We start from the raw sequence: 14,556 nt of genomic DNA, 5'->3' as shown, positions 1-14,556 counted from the left end.
AGACCCGAGAGTAACAAGCGCTTGCCTTGTTGCCTTTCCATTAAGAACAATAAATTAGTTTGAGTATAAGTTTGCTGGTTTGAAGAAATGTAATGCCGAGCGCATATCATTATGTCAAGATAATGGCACTAGCATTTACTTCATTTAAGAATATTTTTCAACATATTGAGAAAAAAGGTCTCTTTTTTTTTCTACCAAGAAAAGTGCACTTGTTATTAGTGAGAATATACTTATTTTAAGGCATTTTTGGGTTCATTGAGGTTAGCTAATTTTACTTGTTTTGGAAAGTCTTGACAAGCCAAATTGTCTTGTTCTATTGGCAGATAATTTTGCTCTCAGGCAAATCATATGGTCTAAAAATGCATTTTTCCATGGATAACATGACATCATCGCGCCAAGTGCGTGCTCTTTCAGTCAATTAGTGCGGCCTGGCCCCCGGCCCAAAAATGTTTTATTGTAATTTTGAGGAATTTATCTGAATGTGCATGAAAAAAAATAGTTTGAAATGTTAAATGTTTAAATATTAACTGTCAGTTTACTGTACTGTGCCAATTGTACTACTATATGAGTACGTGTTTTCTATTGATTCATTGAAAATAAAACAGCAAAGTCCATTTGGCTGTCATCTGTTTTAATTATGAGACACAATTGTGTCAAGATCATGATTTTTTTTTCATGCTTGAAATAAGAAATTATGACTTTAAAAAAGTAGTTTTATACTTGTGAGTGTTGATGACACAGCTTTGCAACACTTGATATTCTAGTTTCAAGCATGTTTTACTCAATATAGCTCATCAAATCTCAGCAACAAGCTGTAATATCTTACTGAGATCATTTAGGACCAAAACTAGGGATGTCCGATAATATCGGCCGATAAATGCGTTAAAATGTAATATCGGAAATGATCGGTATCGTTTTTGTTTTTTTATCGGTATCGTTTTTTTTGTTGTTTTTTTTTCTTTTTAATTAAATCAACATAAAAAACACAAGATACACTTACAATTAATGCACCAACCCAAAAAACCTCCCTCCTCATTCACACAAAAGGGTTGTTTCTTTCTGTTATTAATATTCTGCTTCCTACATTATATATCAATATATATCAATACAGTCTGCAAGGGATACAGTCCGTAAGCACACATGATTGTGCGTGCTGCTGCTCCACTAATAGTACTAACCTATAACAGTTAATGTTACTCATTTTCATTAATTACTAGTTTCTATGTAACTGTTTTTTATATTGTTTTACTTTCTTTTTCATTCAAGAAAATGTTTTTAATTTATTTATCTTATTTTTTTTTTTTTAAAAGGACCTTATCTTCACCATACCTGGTTGTCCAAATTAGACATAATAATGTGTTAATTCCACGACTGTATATATCGGTATCGGTTGATATCGGTATCGGTAATTAAAGAGTTGGACAATATCGGAATATCGGATATCGGCAAAAAGCCATTATCGGACATCCCTAACCAAAACACTTAAAACAAGTAAAACACTCTAACATAAAATCTGCTTAGTGAGAAGAATGATCTTATCAGACAGAAAATAAGCAAATATCACCCTTATTTGAGATGTTTCATCTTACTTGGATTGCAGTTTTTGCAGTGTAGTATACCGTACAACCCAAGCAGAGGCTAATTAAAAAAATGTGTGGACAGTCTTTGGACAGTCCTGCCTTGCTTTATGCATAATTACTGTACGTTGCTAACTGCACAGCCTTTGGTCCCGTGACAGAAATAGCAGTTTGAAGGCTAAAAGAAAAGCTTACAAATCTGTTCCTGATGCACAAAAGTGAACATCTTGTGTTGACTACACTAGAAAAACACAAACTGAAGGTCACGTTCGTTGCAGTCCAGCTGTGCACTCATTCCACTCCAAATGGTTTTTGAAAGGAAGACGCATTCTTCCCGGCGTTCTTTTATTTATATTTATATTTACAGCTGTCGGTTGCGCCACAAAGGCTTGAGCTAACATTTTGTCTTCGTGTGAGGCCAAGTTGCTTTTAATTAAAGTCATCGCTGCTCCGCTCTTGTTGCGTTCATGGTATGGTTGCCGTCTGGAAGCAGAAGGGTGTCAAGTTCCTGTGGTTTAGAGGACACTCCACCCTCAAAATGCCTCTCACTTGGTTAGTGTAATAATACTGGCTGTGCAAACAAACACTTCTCTATTGTGAAGTATCTGACTAAAGCAGGGGTCAGCAACCTTTTTGAAAGCAAGAGCTACTTCTTGGGTAGTGATTCATGCGAAGGGCTACCAGTTTGATACACACTTCAATAAATTGCCAGAAATAGCCAATTTGCTCAATTTACCTTTAACTCTATGTTATTATTAATAATGAATGATATTTACACTTAATTGAACAGTTTAAAAGAGGAGAAAACAGGAAAAAAATGACAATTAAATTTTGAAACATAGTTTATCTTCAATTTCGAGTCTTTAAAATTCAAAATTCAACTGAAAAAAAGAAGAGAAAAACGAGCTAATTCGAATCTTTTTGAAAAAATTACAAAAATAATTTATGGAACATCATTAGTAATTTTTCCTGATTAAGATTAATTTTAGAATTTGGATGACATGTTTTAAATAGGTTAAAATCCAATCTACACTTTGTTAGAATATATAACAAATTGGACCAAGCTATATTTCTAACAAAGACAAATCATTATTTCTTCTAGATTTTCCAGAACAAAATTTTTAAAAGGAATTCAAAAGACTTTGAAATAAGATTTAAATTTGATTCTACAGATTTTCTAGATTTTCCAGAATAGTTTTTTTGAATTTTAATCATAATAAGTTTGAAGAAATATTTCACAAATATTCTTCGTCGAAAAAGCAGAAGCTAAAATGAAGAATTAAATTAAAATGTATTTATTATTCTTTACAATAAAAACAATACATTTACTTCAACATTGATTTAAATTGTCAGGAAAGAAGAGGAAGGAATTTAAAAGGTAAAAAGGTATATGTGTTTAAAAATCCTAAAATCCTTTTTAAGGTTGTATTTTTTTCTCTAAAATTGTCTTTCTGAAAGTTATAAGAAGCAAAGTAAAAAAAATAATGAATTTATTTAAACAAGTGAAGACCAAGTCTTTAAAATATTTTCTTGGATTTTCAAATTCTATTTGAGTTTTGTCTCTCTTAGAATTAAAAATGTCGGGCAAAGAGAGACCAGCTTGCTAGTAAATAAATACAATTTAAAAAATAGAGGCAGCTCACTGGTAAGTGCTGCTATTTGAGCTATTTTTAGAACAGGCCAGCGGGCTACTCATCTGGTCCTTACGGGCGACCTGGTGCCCGCGGGCACCGCGTTGGTGACCCCTGGACTAAAGCATTTGATCGTATCGTGAAAATGGACACACTTTAGAGTAGTCAGTGTACAGCTGGTGAAGCAATGTAGGTTTACTAGTGCCAGGATCTTTCATAAATGCACCTTCAGCGTTTCGTTGTCGATGCACTGCAGGACTGCTTCCAAAATGCCTCCAAAAAGTGTTACATGTCTGCTGCATGTTATAAAACATAGCAAAAGGTAACATGGTAACATACAAACCCCGTTTCCATATGAGTTGGGAAATTGTGTTAGATGTAAATATAAACGGAATACAATGATTTGCAAATCATTTTCAAGCCACATTCAGTTGAATATGCTACAAAGACAACATATTTCATGTTCAAACTGATAAACATTTTTTTGTGTGCAAATAATCATTAACTTTAGAATTTGATGGCAGCAACACGTGACAAAGAAGTTGGGAAAGGTGGCAATAAATACTGATAAAGTTGAGGAATGCTCATCAAACACTTATTTGGAACATCCCACAGGTGAACAGGCTAATTGGGAACAGGTGGGTGCCATGATTGGGTATAAAAGCAGCTTCCATGAAATGCTCAGTCGTTCACAAACAAGGATGGGGCGAGGGTCACCACTTTGTCAACAAATGCCTGAGCAAATTGTTGAACGGTTTAAGAACAACCTTTCTCAAGCAGCTATTGCAAGGAATTTAGGGATTTCACCATCTACGCTCCGTAATATCATCAAAGGGTTCAGAGAATGTGGAGAAATCACTGCACGTAAGCAGCTAAGCCCGTGACCTTCCATCCCTCAGGCTGCACTGCATCAACAAGCCACATCAGCGTGTAAAGGATATCACCACATGGGCTCAGGAACACTTCAGAAACCCACTGTCAGTAACTACAGTTGGTCGCTACATCTGTAAGTGCAAGTTAAAACTCTCCTATGCAAGGCGAAAACCGTCTATCAACAACACCCAGAAACGCCGTCGGCTTCGCTGGACCTGAGCTCATCTAAGAGGGACTGATACAAAGTGGAAAAGTGTTCTGTGGTCTGACGAGTCCACATTTCAAACTGTTGTTGTAAACTGTGGACGTCGTGTCCTCCGGACCAAAGAGGAAAAGAACCATCCGGATTGTTCTAGGCGCAAAGTGTAAAAGGTGTGATGGTATGGGGGTGTATTAGTGCCCAAGACATGGGTAACTTACACATCTGTGAAGGCGCCATTAATGCTGAAAGGTACATACAGGTTTTGGAGCAACATATGTTGCCATCCAAGCAACGTTACCATGGACGCCCCTGCTTATTTCAGCAAGACAATGCCAAGCCACGTGTTACATCAACGTGGCTTCATAGTAAAAGAGTGCGAGTACTAGACTGGCCTGCCTGTAGTCCAGACATTGAAAATGTGTGGCGCATTATGAAGCCTAAAATAGCAGAAGGGAGACCCCCGGACTGTTGAACAACTTAAGCTGTACATCAAGCAAGAATGGGAAAGAATTCCACCTGAGAAGCTTCAAAAATGTGTCTCCTCAGTTCCCAAACCTTTACTGAGTGTTGTTAAAAGGAAAGGCCATGTAACACAGTGGTGAACATTAGGGTTGGGTATCGAGTATCGATTGGAACCGGGACTAACTTTTCCATTCTCCCGGAATCGTTCAAAAGTTTAAATTTCGATTCCTATTTTCGATGCTGTCACGCCAATTTAGTCCACCGACCGAGAAAAAAAATGTCCGCCGAACCGGAAGAAGAAGCCGCTGAACACCAACGAAGAAGCGCCCACCGCCGGAAGTGTTAGCATAGCCGAGCGAGTCAGTCAAGCTCAAGCATGGATAGCGGGCGTCGGCGGTCGAAAGTGTGGCTTTACTTTACAAAAAAAGAAGAAATAACCGCGAAATAACAGAGCTCCATGTCCATCAAGAAATGAGTGGAGAGAGAGCTGCAGATGTACCAGGACGTTCCACCGATACTTATGTCTGACGACCTTGCTACATGGTGGTGGTCCGGTGGAACCAACAAAAGACTTATCCTTTGCTGTCAGATCTCGCTTTCTCCTATTTATGCGTTCAAGCTTCTTCCACACCCAGCGAACGTGTATTTTCCACAGCAGGAGACACTATCTGTCCAGAACGCTCACGCATCCTGCACGAGAAGGCGGATATGGTCATTTTCCTAAACAAGAACTGTCTCTGATTTTATACTGTACCTGCTGCTAATCTGGACTGGCTTTTGCAAGTTGTTTCTTATTGTTTATTTGCTTTTCTGCACCAGGTTAGCCCATCAGTGGGAGCACGGTAACATTTTTAAGTACCTGCAGCATCATACACTTGTGTGTGTAAATGTGTTTTCATGAGGTTTCCTGCAGCATCATACACTTGTGTGTGTAAATGTGTTTTCATGAGGTTTCCTGCAGCATCATACACTTGTGTGTGTAAATGTGTTTTCATGAGGTTTCCTGCAGCATCATACACTTGTGTGTGTAAATGTGTTTTCATGAGGTTTCCTGCAGCATCATACACTTGTGTAAATGTGTTTTCATGAGGTTTCCTGCAGCATCATACACTTATGTGTAAATGTGTTTTCATGAGGTTTCCTGCAGCATCATACACTTATGTGTAAATGTGTTTTCATGAGGTTTCCTGCAGCATCATACACTTGTGTGTGTAAATGTGTTTTCATGAGGTTTCCTGCAGCATCATACACTTATTTGTAAATGTGTTTTCATGAGGTTTCCTGCAGCATCATACACTTGTGTGTGTAAATGTGTTTTCATGAGGTTTCCTGCAGCATCATACACTTATGTGTAAATGTGTTTTCATGAGGTTTCCTGCAGCATCATACACTTGTGTGTGTAAATGTGTTTTCATGAGGTTTCCTGCAGCATCATACACTTATGTGTAAATGTGTTTTCATGAGGTTTCCTGCAGCATCATACACTTATGTGTAAAGGTGTTTTCATGAGGTTTCCTGCAGCATCATACACTTATGTGTAAATGTGTTTTCATGAGGTTTCCTGCAACATCATACACTTATGTGTAAATGTGTTTTCATGAGGTTTCCTGCAGCATCATACACTTATGTGTAAATGTGTTTTCATGAGGTTTCCTGCAGCATCAAACACTTGTGTGTGTAAATGTGTTTTCATAAGGTTTCCTGCAGCATCATACACTTGTGTGTGTAAATGTGTTTTCATGAGGTTTCCTGCAGCATCATACACTTGTGTGTGTAAATGTGTTTTCATGAGGTTTCCTGCAGCATCATACACTTATGTGTAAATGTGTTTTCATGAGGTTTCCTGCAGCATCATACACTTATGTGTAAATGTGTTTTCATGAGGTTTCCTGCAGCATCATACACTTATGTGTAAATGTGTTTTCATGAGGTTTCCTGCAGCATCATACACTTGTGTGTGTAAATGTGTTTTCATGAGGTTTCCTGCAGCATCATACACTTATGTGTAAATGTGTTTTCATGAGGTTTCCTGCAGCATCATACACTTGTGTGTGTAAATGTGTTTTCATGAGGTTTCCTGCAGCATCATACACTTATGTGTAAATGTGTTTTCATGAGGTTTCCTGCAGCATCATACACTTATGTGTAAATGTGTTTTCATGAGGTTTCCTGCAGCATCATACACTTATGTGTAAATGTGTTTTCATGAGGTTTCCTGCAGCATCATACACTTGTGTGTGTAAATGTGTTTTCATGAGGTTTCCTGCAGCATCATACACTTATGTGTAAATGTGTTTTCATGAGGTTTCCTGCAGCATCATATACTTATGTGTAAATGTGTTTTCATGAGGTTTCCTGCAGCATCATACACTTATGTGTAAATGTGTTTTCATGAGGTTTTCAAAAATAAAGCTCTCTTGAGGAAAGTGTACCCCTGGGAAAATGTATTCATAATTTATAATATTTATATTCAAGTTCATAGATTTGATATTTATATTCTAGTTGAAAACAGCCCTGTGAGGAATTTATAGTAAAGTTCATAAAAAGTTAATAGAATTAAAATTGATGGAGAATGTCAGACTATTTCATTCAGAAAGACTGTAGGTTAGCTAGCTCATTTAAAATATCCTAAACTTTTTTTTGACCCTGCCTCCTAAAATAATCGGAATCGAGAATCGCCAGGAATCGGAATCGGAATCGTTCGAATTCAAACGATACCCTACCCTAGTGAACATGCCCTTTCCCAACTACTTTGGCACGTGTTGCAGCCATGAAATTCTAACTTAATTATTATTTGCAAAAAAAAAAAATGTTTAAGAGTTTGAACATCAAATATGTTGTCTTTGTAGTGCATATGGGTTGAAAAAATGCAAATCATTGTATTCCGTTTATATTTACATCTAACACAATTTCCCAACTCATATGGAAACGGGGTTTGTATGTATGGCGTACAAAATAAAAAATACTGCGAGAGTCTGGCAGCGGCACAATCTGGCCAGGAGTGATCATGGCTGTTAACGTCAGGCAGAGAGCAGGGCAATGCTAACTGCATCCCAAATGAGCTCACGTCCTTCAAATGAGTTTATTTGGAAAAAAAATGATACTTGTCAGCGAATAAAAGGACTTTGTAAACGTCACCTGTTGAGCCTTGCCCGGCGCGCTGTCCAGACGGAGGGGTGTCCCGTGCGGTTTGAAGGCACCGCCGGCCTGTGGTGGGAATGAAAAGTGAGGGATGGAGATACGTGCGGCCAGCGTGAAGATGAATGAACCATTGAGAAGCCCTGCGGACGGCCACACATCTACCAAGCTGGCCAGGAAGAGCAGGGTTTCAAGATGTTTGGAAGGGCTCTCTCTGACAAATGGACGCCCCCCCCCACCCCCACAAGTGTGGACCCCTGGTCTTGTCACAACGCCACTCACGTCACCAGGGCCAGGTCTTTTCTTGTGGTTTCATCTTGGACCGTGATGGGAGACAGAGTTGAATGGAAGAAGCAGAAAAAGGGGGGCAGGGGTGGTCGGATGAAACGCGTGCCGACCGAGAAATATTAAAAAAGCGTTCAGCGTGAGCCAAACCGACTACTTCTGCTTGAAAAAGAAACCCGAGTTAATGGCCCTGTTATTATGTTCGCTGGGATTTGTGGCTCACGACTTCCACATTGCAACTTAAAATAAACGGGAAAGACCTGGGAAAAGACCTTTTGGGTCATGTGATCCTCAAGAAAAGAACACAAACAAACCAGCCCTCATCAAAAACAAAAAAAACAAAACACGGTTGCCAGGTCACACACTTATTTGTCATGTTTGCGAGCAGGGATGAAAAGCAGCGATAATTACAGGCGACGGCTTCCTCGCTGGCATTAAGAGCTTCCTTCTAACTTTATTATATGCTTGAAGCGCTACAAAAGGATACACATTTAGATACTACGACAAGACCGATTTGGTCCCATTTGGAACCGCGTATGTTTGACATATTTATAATGCTTTACTCGTGAATACTCATTAATATGTTTGACATATTTATAATGCTTTACTCGCGAATACTCATTAATATGTTTGACATATTTATAATGCTTTACTCGTGAATACTCATTAATATGTTTGACATATTTATAATGCTTTACTCGTGAATACTCATTAATATGTTTGACATATTTATAATGCTTTACTCGTGAATACTCATTAATATGTTTGACATATTTATAATGCTTTACTCGTGAATACTCATTAATATGTTTGACATATTTATAATGCTTTACTCGTGAATACTCATTAATATGTTTGACATATTTATAATGCTTTACTCGTGAATACTCATTAATATGTTTGACATATTTATAATGCTTTACTCGTGAATACTCATTAATATGTTTGACATATTTATAATGCTTTACTCGTGAATACTCATTAATATGTTTGACATATTTATAATGCTTTACTCGTGAATACTCATTAATATGTTTGACATATTTATAATGCTTTACTCGTGAATACTCATTAATATGTTTGACATATTTATAATGCTTTACTCGTGAATACTCATTAATATGTTTGACATATTTATAATGCTTTACTCGTGAATACTCATTATGTTTGACATATTTATAATGCTTTACTCGTGAATACTCATTAATATGTTTGACATATTTATAATGCTTTACTCGTGAATACTCATTAATATGTTTGACATATTTATAATGCTTTACTCGCGAATACTCATTAATATGTTTGACATATTTATAATGCTTTACTCGTGAATACTCATTAATATGTTTGACATATTTATAATGCTTTACTCGTGAATACTCATTAATATGTTTGACATACCGTATTTCCTTGAATAGCCGCAGGGGCGCTAATTAATTTAAAACCTCTTCTCACTCCTGCGCTTACCAAAAGCATGCGGGATGGGCAAGCACGCGCTAATTATGTTAAAACCTCTTCTCACTCCGGCGCTTACCTTATCATGAAAAGCACATTTAATTAAAAAAAAACCTTATTCTGGTCTTACCTTTACTTATAAATGATGTCCATGTGCAGCTGCTTCTGATCAAAGGCAGTCTTCCTTATCTTTCTTCAGTTTTAAAAGTCTCTGGAGATCTTCCTTTAATTATTACCTCCTGCTTCGATTGAAAGTCCAGTTTAGAAAACTGTTTTATTTTAGATATGTAATCCTCCATGGTAAAAGTGCACGCAAACGATCGCTGCTCACGCTTGCTGCTTGTTGTCTTCTTCTACAGTACCGGTCTTCTGCAGTACTGGTAGTCGCAAGAAGGATCACTAGCGCCCTCTACCACCAGGAGGCGGGAGTCATTTAATGACTCATATTTGACCCGGCGGAAGTGCCAAGCATGCGCTAATTATTTTGCGAAACGAGTTTGACCCGGCTGTAATTCTAGGCAGGCGAATACTATATTCCCGGCGGAAATTCAAGGAAATACGGTATTTATAATGCTTTACTCGTGAATACTCATTAATGTTTGACATATTTATAATGCTTTACTCGTGAATACTCATTAATATGCTTGACATATTTATAATGCTTTACTCGTGAATACTCATTAATATGTTTGACATATTTATAATGCTTTACTCGTGAATACTCATTAATATGTTTGACATATTTATAATGCTTTACTCGTGAATACTCATTAATATGTTTGACATATTTATAATGCTTTACTCGTGAATACTCATTAATATGTTTGACATATTTATAATGCTTTACTCGTGAATACTCATTAATATGTTTGACATATTTATAATGCTTTACTCGTGAATACTCATTAATATGCTTGACATATTTATAATGCTTTACTCGTGAATACTCATTAATATGTTTGACATATTTATAATGCTTTACTCGTGAATACTCATTAATATGCTTGACATATTTATAATGCTTTACTCGTGAATACTCATTAATATGCTTGACATATTTATAATGCTTTACTCGTGAATACTCATTAATATGTTTGACATATTTATAATGCTTTACTCGTGAATACTCATTAATATGTTTGACATATTTATAATGCTTTACTCGTGAATACTCATTAATATGTTTGACATATTTATAATGCTTTACTCGTGAATACTCATTAATATGTTTGACATATTTATAATGCTTTACTCGTGAATACTCATTAATATGTTTGACATATTTATAATGCTTTACTCGTGAATACTCATTAATATGTTTGACATATTTATAATGCTTTACTCGTGAATACTCATTAATATGCTTGACATATTTATAATGCTTTACTCGTGAATACTCATTAATATGCTTGACATATTTAGAATGCTTTACTCGCGAATACTCATTAATATGTTTGACATATTTAGAATGCTTTACTCGTGAATACTCATTAATACCTAATAAATCAAAGCATATTACGCTCACCACTTGACAAAGAACCGCTGTTTTTAAAACGCTGGCATCCCAAAATGCCACCTGTCAACTATTTTCCAGTCAGCTACAAACGTAGTGGCTGTTAAGTTTTTCTTTGGCCTCGCATGACGTTGCTGTTACAAAGTTGAGTGCAAAGCTAGCACCGTAGCTCAGAAAAGCTATGCGAGTGTTGCGTTTGCGTCCTCCTGTCCCACTCGTTAGTGTTACTGGGGATGTCCCAATCTGATATCGATACATATCGCCGCTCCCAGTCTGTGGAACGCTCTCCCTGACCACCTGAGGGCACCACAGACTGTGGATGCTTTTAAAAAAGGCTTAAAAACCCTTCTTTAGATATATGCATACTAGTTTTAGCTATTTGGCTGTTCTAGTTTTTATTTTTATTTATTTTTTATTATCTTTTTATTTTATTTTTTAATTTTTTAATACACTGTAGCACTTTGAGGTTGTTTACTCAATGTAAAGTGTTTTTTACAAATACAATTTATTATTATTATTATTATATATCGGTCCGATATCTGCAAGAAATCAAATATCGCAGAACCACACCAAAAACATGAGTAAAAAATGTATATCATTGTCTGCCATACAAACTAAGCTTAAACTAACTGTCATCTGTCACACACAAAGTTAGCCATTGAAGCGTTTATGAACACACAAAAAGTCGGACAACTGGAACACTGTCAGGTTCAAACACCGAACTATCTATTACACAAGACAAGAAGAAGGAATCAAGCAGAGACAGAGTTGAATTTTACTCATGAGGAGAGACGTATTGGGCTGTACACTCAGTTACAGTTTCCCCCTACGCTCTAACGTGCTCCTCTATTTATTCCCTAGTTAACACCACTGAGGCAGACACAATGTGCTGACACTCGTGATCTCGCCCTGTCTCTGTCCTGTCCGCGCCGGGGTACTCGATGTCCGTCCTTGGTTGTCAGCAGGCAGGGTGTGGAAACAAACCGCTGACACGAGACAACTTGCAAAGCAAGATTACCCGTGGTGTGCCTTTGCACAGATAGAAAAGTACAACTTCAGCACAATTGATAATAACTATAGCAACGGCCTTTAAACATAAGAGTTGTGTGATAACTTATACAGAATTATTCTAACATTTAGCACACGTTAAGTGTATATTCCAGACTCCCCAATCAGATGTGTGCTTATTCTACTGTCATTTATGAATCATGCTAATTTATAAATGGCGTTACTAGAGAACAGAAATGCTAATAAAAAGATGTACTTTACAGACAAAAAGTTACAGGAATGTACACTTTATCCCATGCTTACATCTCATTGTGCAACATGTGAATGTTTTAAGGGGAACTCAATGGGATCTCTGAAAGGGGTACAAATTATTTCCAAAACAGGACCCCCACTTAGATATACAATACTAGTAGCTCATAAAAAACAAGATGTTTTTGTTATTTTCATTGTAAGTAGGCCAAATCACCTACATTAGAAACTAATCTCATGGAAATAACTACTCTCATTTGATTATTATCATAAGACATTTCAATTGTTACGATGTCAGGTTTGGGACATGTGCACGTCTGATGTAAAATTCTGGCCAGTTTTTTCCCGTCAAAAAAACAATAGAACTGTTATTCTATTTACAGTAATATGTTGTTAAAAACACTGTATATTTTACAGTAAAATTCAGTTGTTTTCATGTAAAACCTACAGATGTTTATTTTATTTTATTGCGTACGTAAAAATACATATATATATATATATTAGGGCTGCAACAACTAATCGATTAAATCGATTAAAATCGATTATAAAAATAGTTGCCGATTAATTTAGTCATCGATTCGTTGGATCTATGCTATGCGCATGCGCAGAGGCTTTTTAATTTTTTTTTTTTTTTTTTTTTTTTTTTTAAATAAACCTTTATTTATAAACTGCAACATGTACAAACAGCTGAGGAAACAATAATCCAAATAAGTATGGTGCCAGTATGCTGTTTTTTTTCCAATAAAATACTGGAAAGGATAGAAATGTAGTTTGTCTATTTTATCCGATTATTAATCGATTAATCGAAGTAATAATCGACAGATTAATCGATTATCAAATTAATCGTTAGTTGCAGCCCTAATATACATATTCAAACGCATAGGCAAATTCATATATCGTATTATCGAGGGCAGCCATAGACTTTTCTCTTATTTTAGTCAAGTCATTTACAAACGGTAAACATGGTAGACCATAGCAGCTGGCAGCTACACAACAGCTAAGCACACAGGCTAGAAATACGTAATAAGTGTCCTTAATTGAACAATATCGCAACACCACACTTGCCAATACAAACAAGTATCAAATAATTACACTTATATATTACACATACAAAGTATCCAGTAACAAACGTGTCCGCAATATCCCTACTGCATCATGAGCTTAACTCGGGGGTCCCCAAACTTTTTGACTCGGGGGCCGCATTGTGCAAGCAGAAGGTCATTTGATTAAGTACAAGGCAGTAGAAAAACAATACAGGTCGAGCAGGAATTCAACAGAAAACACAAGATTGTGCACCAGCGTTGACGGGCAAAAATCACTGGTGGATAAACCCTCCTGATAGGGAATTAAGGACAGGTGGGCCTCCTGATTGCAGGTGTGTCTACATGAAGTTAAATGATTAGTCAATATTGTGACTTCCTGGTTGTCCTGTCCATCAACGTTTGCCAAACGCTCCCGCCTCATTTCGCTGACCCGTGTTAAACTGGGCTGATGTCATCCCTCCAAGCTGCTTCCATGTGCTCCTGATTGCTTGGCCTGCAATTTGGACGCGTATTGTCAGAGCTTTGGCGCGAGCTAGGGTTGGAATTGGGGGTTAAAGGCCTACTGAAAGCCACTACTAGCGACCACGCAGTCTGATAGTTTATATATCAATGATGGAATCTTAACATTGCAACACATGCCAATACGGCCGGGTTAACTTATAAAGTGACATTTGAAATTTCCCGGGAAACTTCCGCTTGAAAACGTCGCGGTATGATGACGTATGCGCGTGACGTCACGAGGTCAAGGGAAGTGTTTGGACCCAATTCAAATACCTCTGTTTTCTTCGACAAAATTCCACAGTATTCTGGACATCTGTGTTGGTGAATCTTTTGCAATTTGTTTAATGGACAATGGAGGCTGCAAATAAGAAAGTTGTAGGTGCGATCGGTGTATTAGCGGCTGGCTGCAGCAACACCAACACCAGGAGGTTGTGTTGTGTTTTGAGCAGGATAGCAGACGCACTACGGTTAGTACAGCTTTGGCTTCCAAACATTTGATCGCTTGCCCGTACGTGCGTGTCGATATGTGCATGTCACGTACGTAACTTTGGGGAAATATATGTTTCTTGCCGACTCTGATGGCGGCCGGGGTGTCGTCAAAAGCGTACAACGCCCGCCG

General features: G+C 37.2%; 2 protein-coding genes across 2 annotated transcripts in view; both read right to left on the bottom strand.

The window, feature by feature from the left end:
• kank1a (KN motif and ankyrin repeat domains 1a) overlaps window positions 1-14,556 on the bottom strand; it is a 453,264-nt gene that overhangs the window by 207,932 nt on the left and 230,776 nt on the right. The gene's annotated exons all lie outside the window — the stretch shown is intronic.
• Window positions 1-14,556, bottom strand: part of LOC133631818 (kremen protein 1-like) — a 135,108-nt gene that overhangs the window by 117,087 nt on the left and 3,465 nt on the right. Inside the window, exons 3-5 of the mRNA XM_062023978.1 lie at window positions 12,031-12,086; window positions 8,166-8,199; window positions 7,884-8,052 (exon numbers count right to left, since the gene is read on the bottom strand). Of these exons, the coding sequence (XP_061879962.1) occupies window positions 7,884-8,052; window positions 8,166-8,199; window positions 12,031-12,086 (259 nt within the window). The remainder of the gene's footprint in view (window positions 1-7,883; window positions 8,053-8,165; window positions 8,200-12,030; window positions 12,087-14,556) is intronic.

Source organism: Entelurus aequoreus, linkage group LG17 (genome assembly GCF_033978785.1).
Source record: "Entelurus aequoreus isolate RoL-2023_Sb linkage group LG17, RoL_Eaeq_v1.1, whole genome shotgun sequence".
Classification (NCBI taxonomy): domain Eukaryota; kingdom Metazoa; phylum Chordata; class Actinopteri; order Syngnathiformes; family Syngnathidae; genus Entelurus; species Entelurus aequoreus.
Note: the sequence above shows the minus strand (reverse complement) of the source record. Positions and strands in the feature narration are given on the sequence as shown.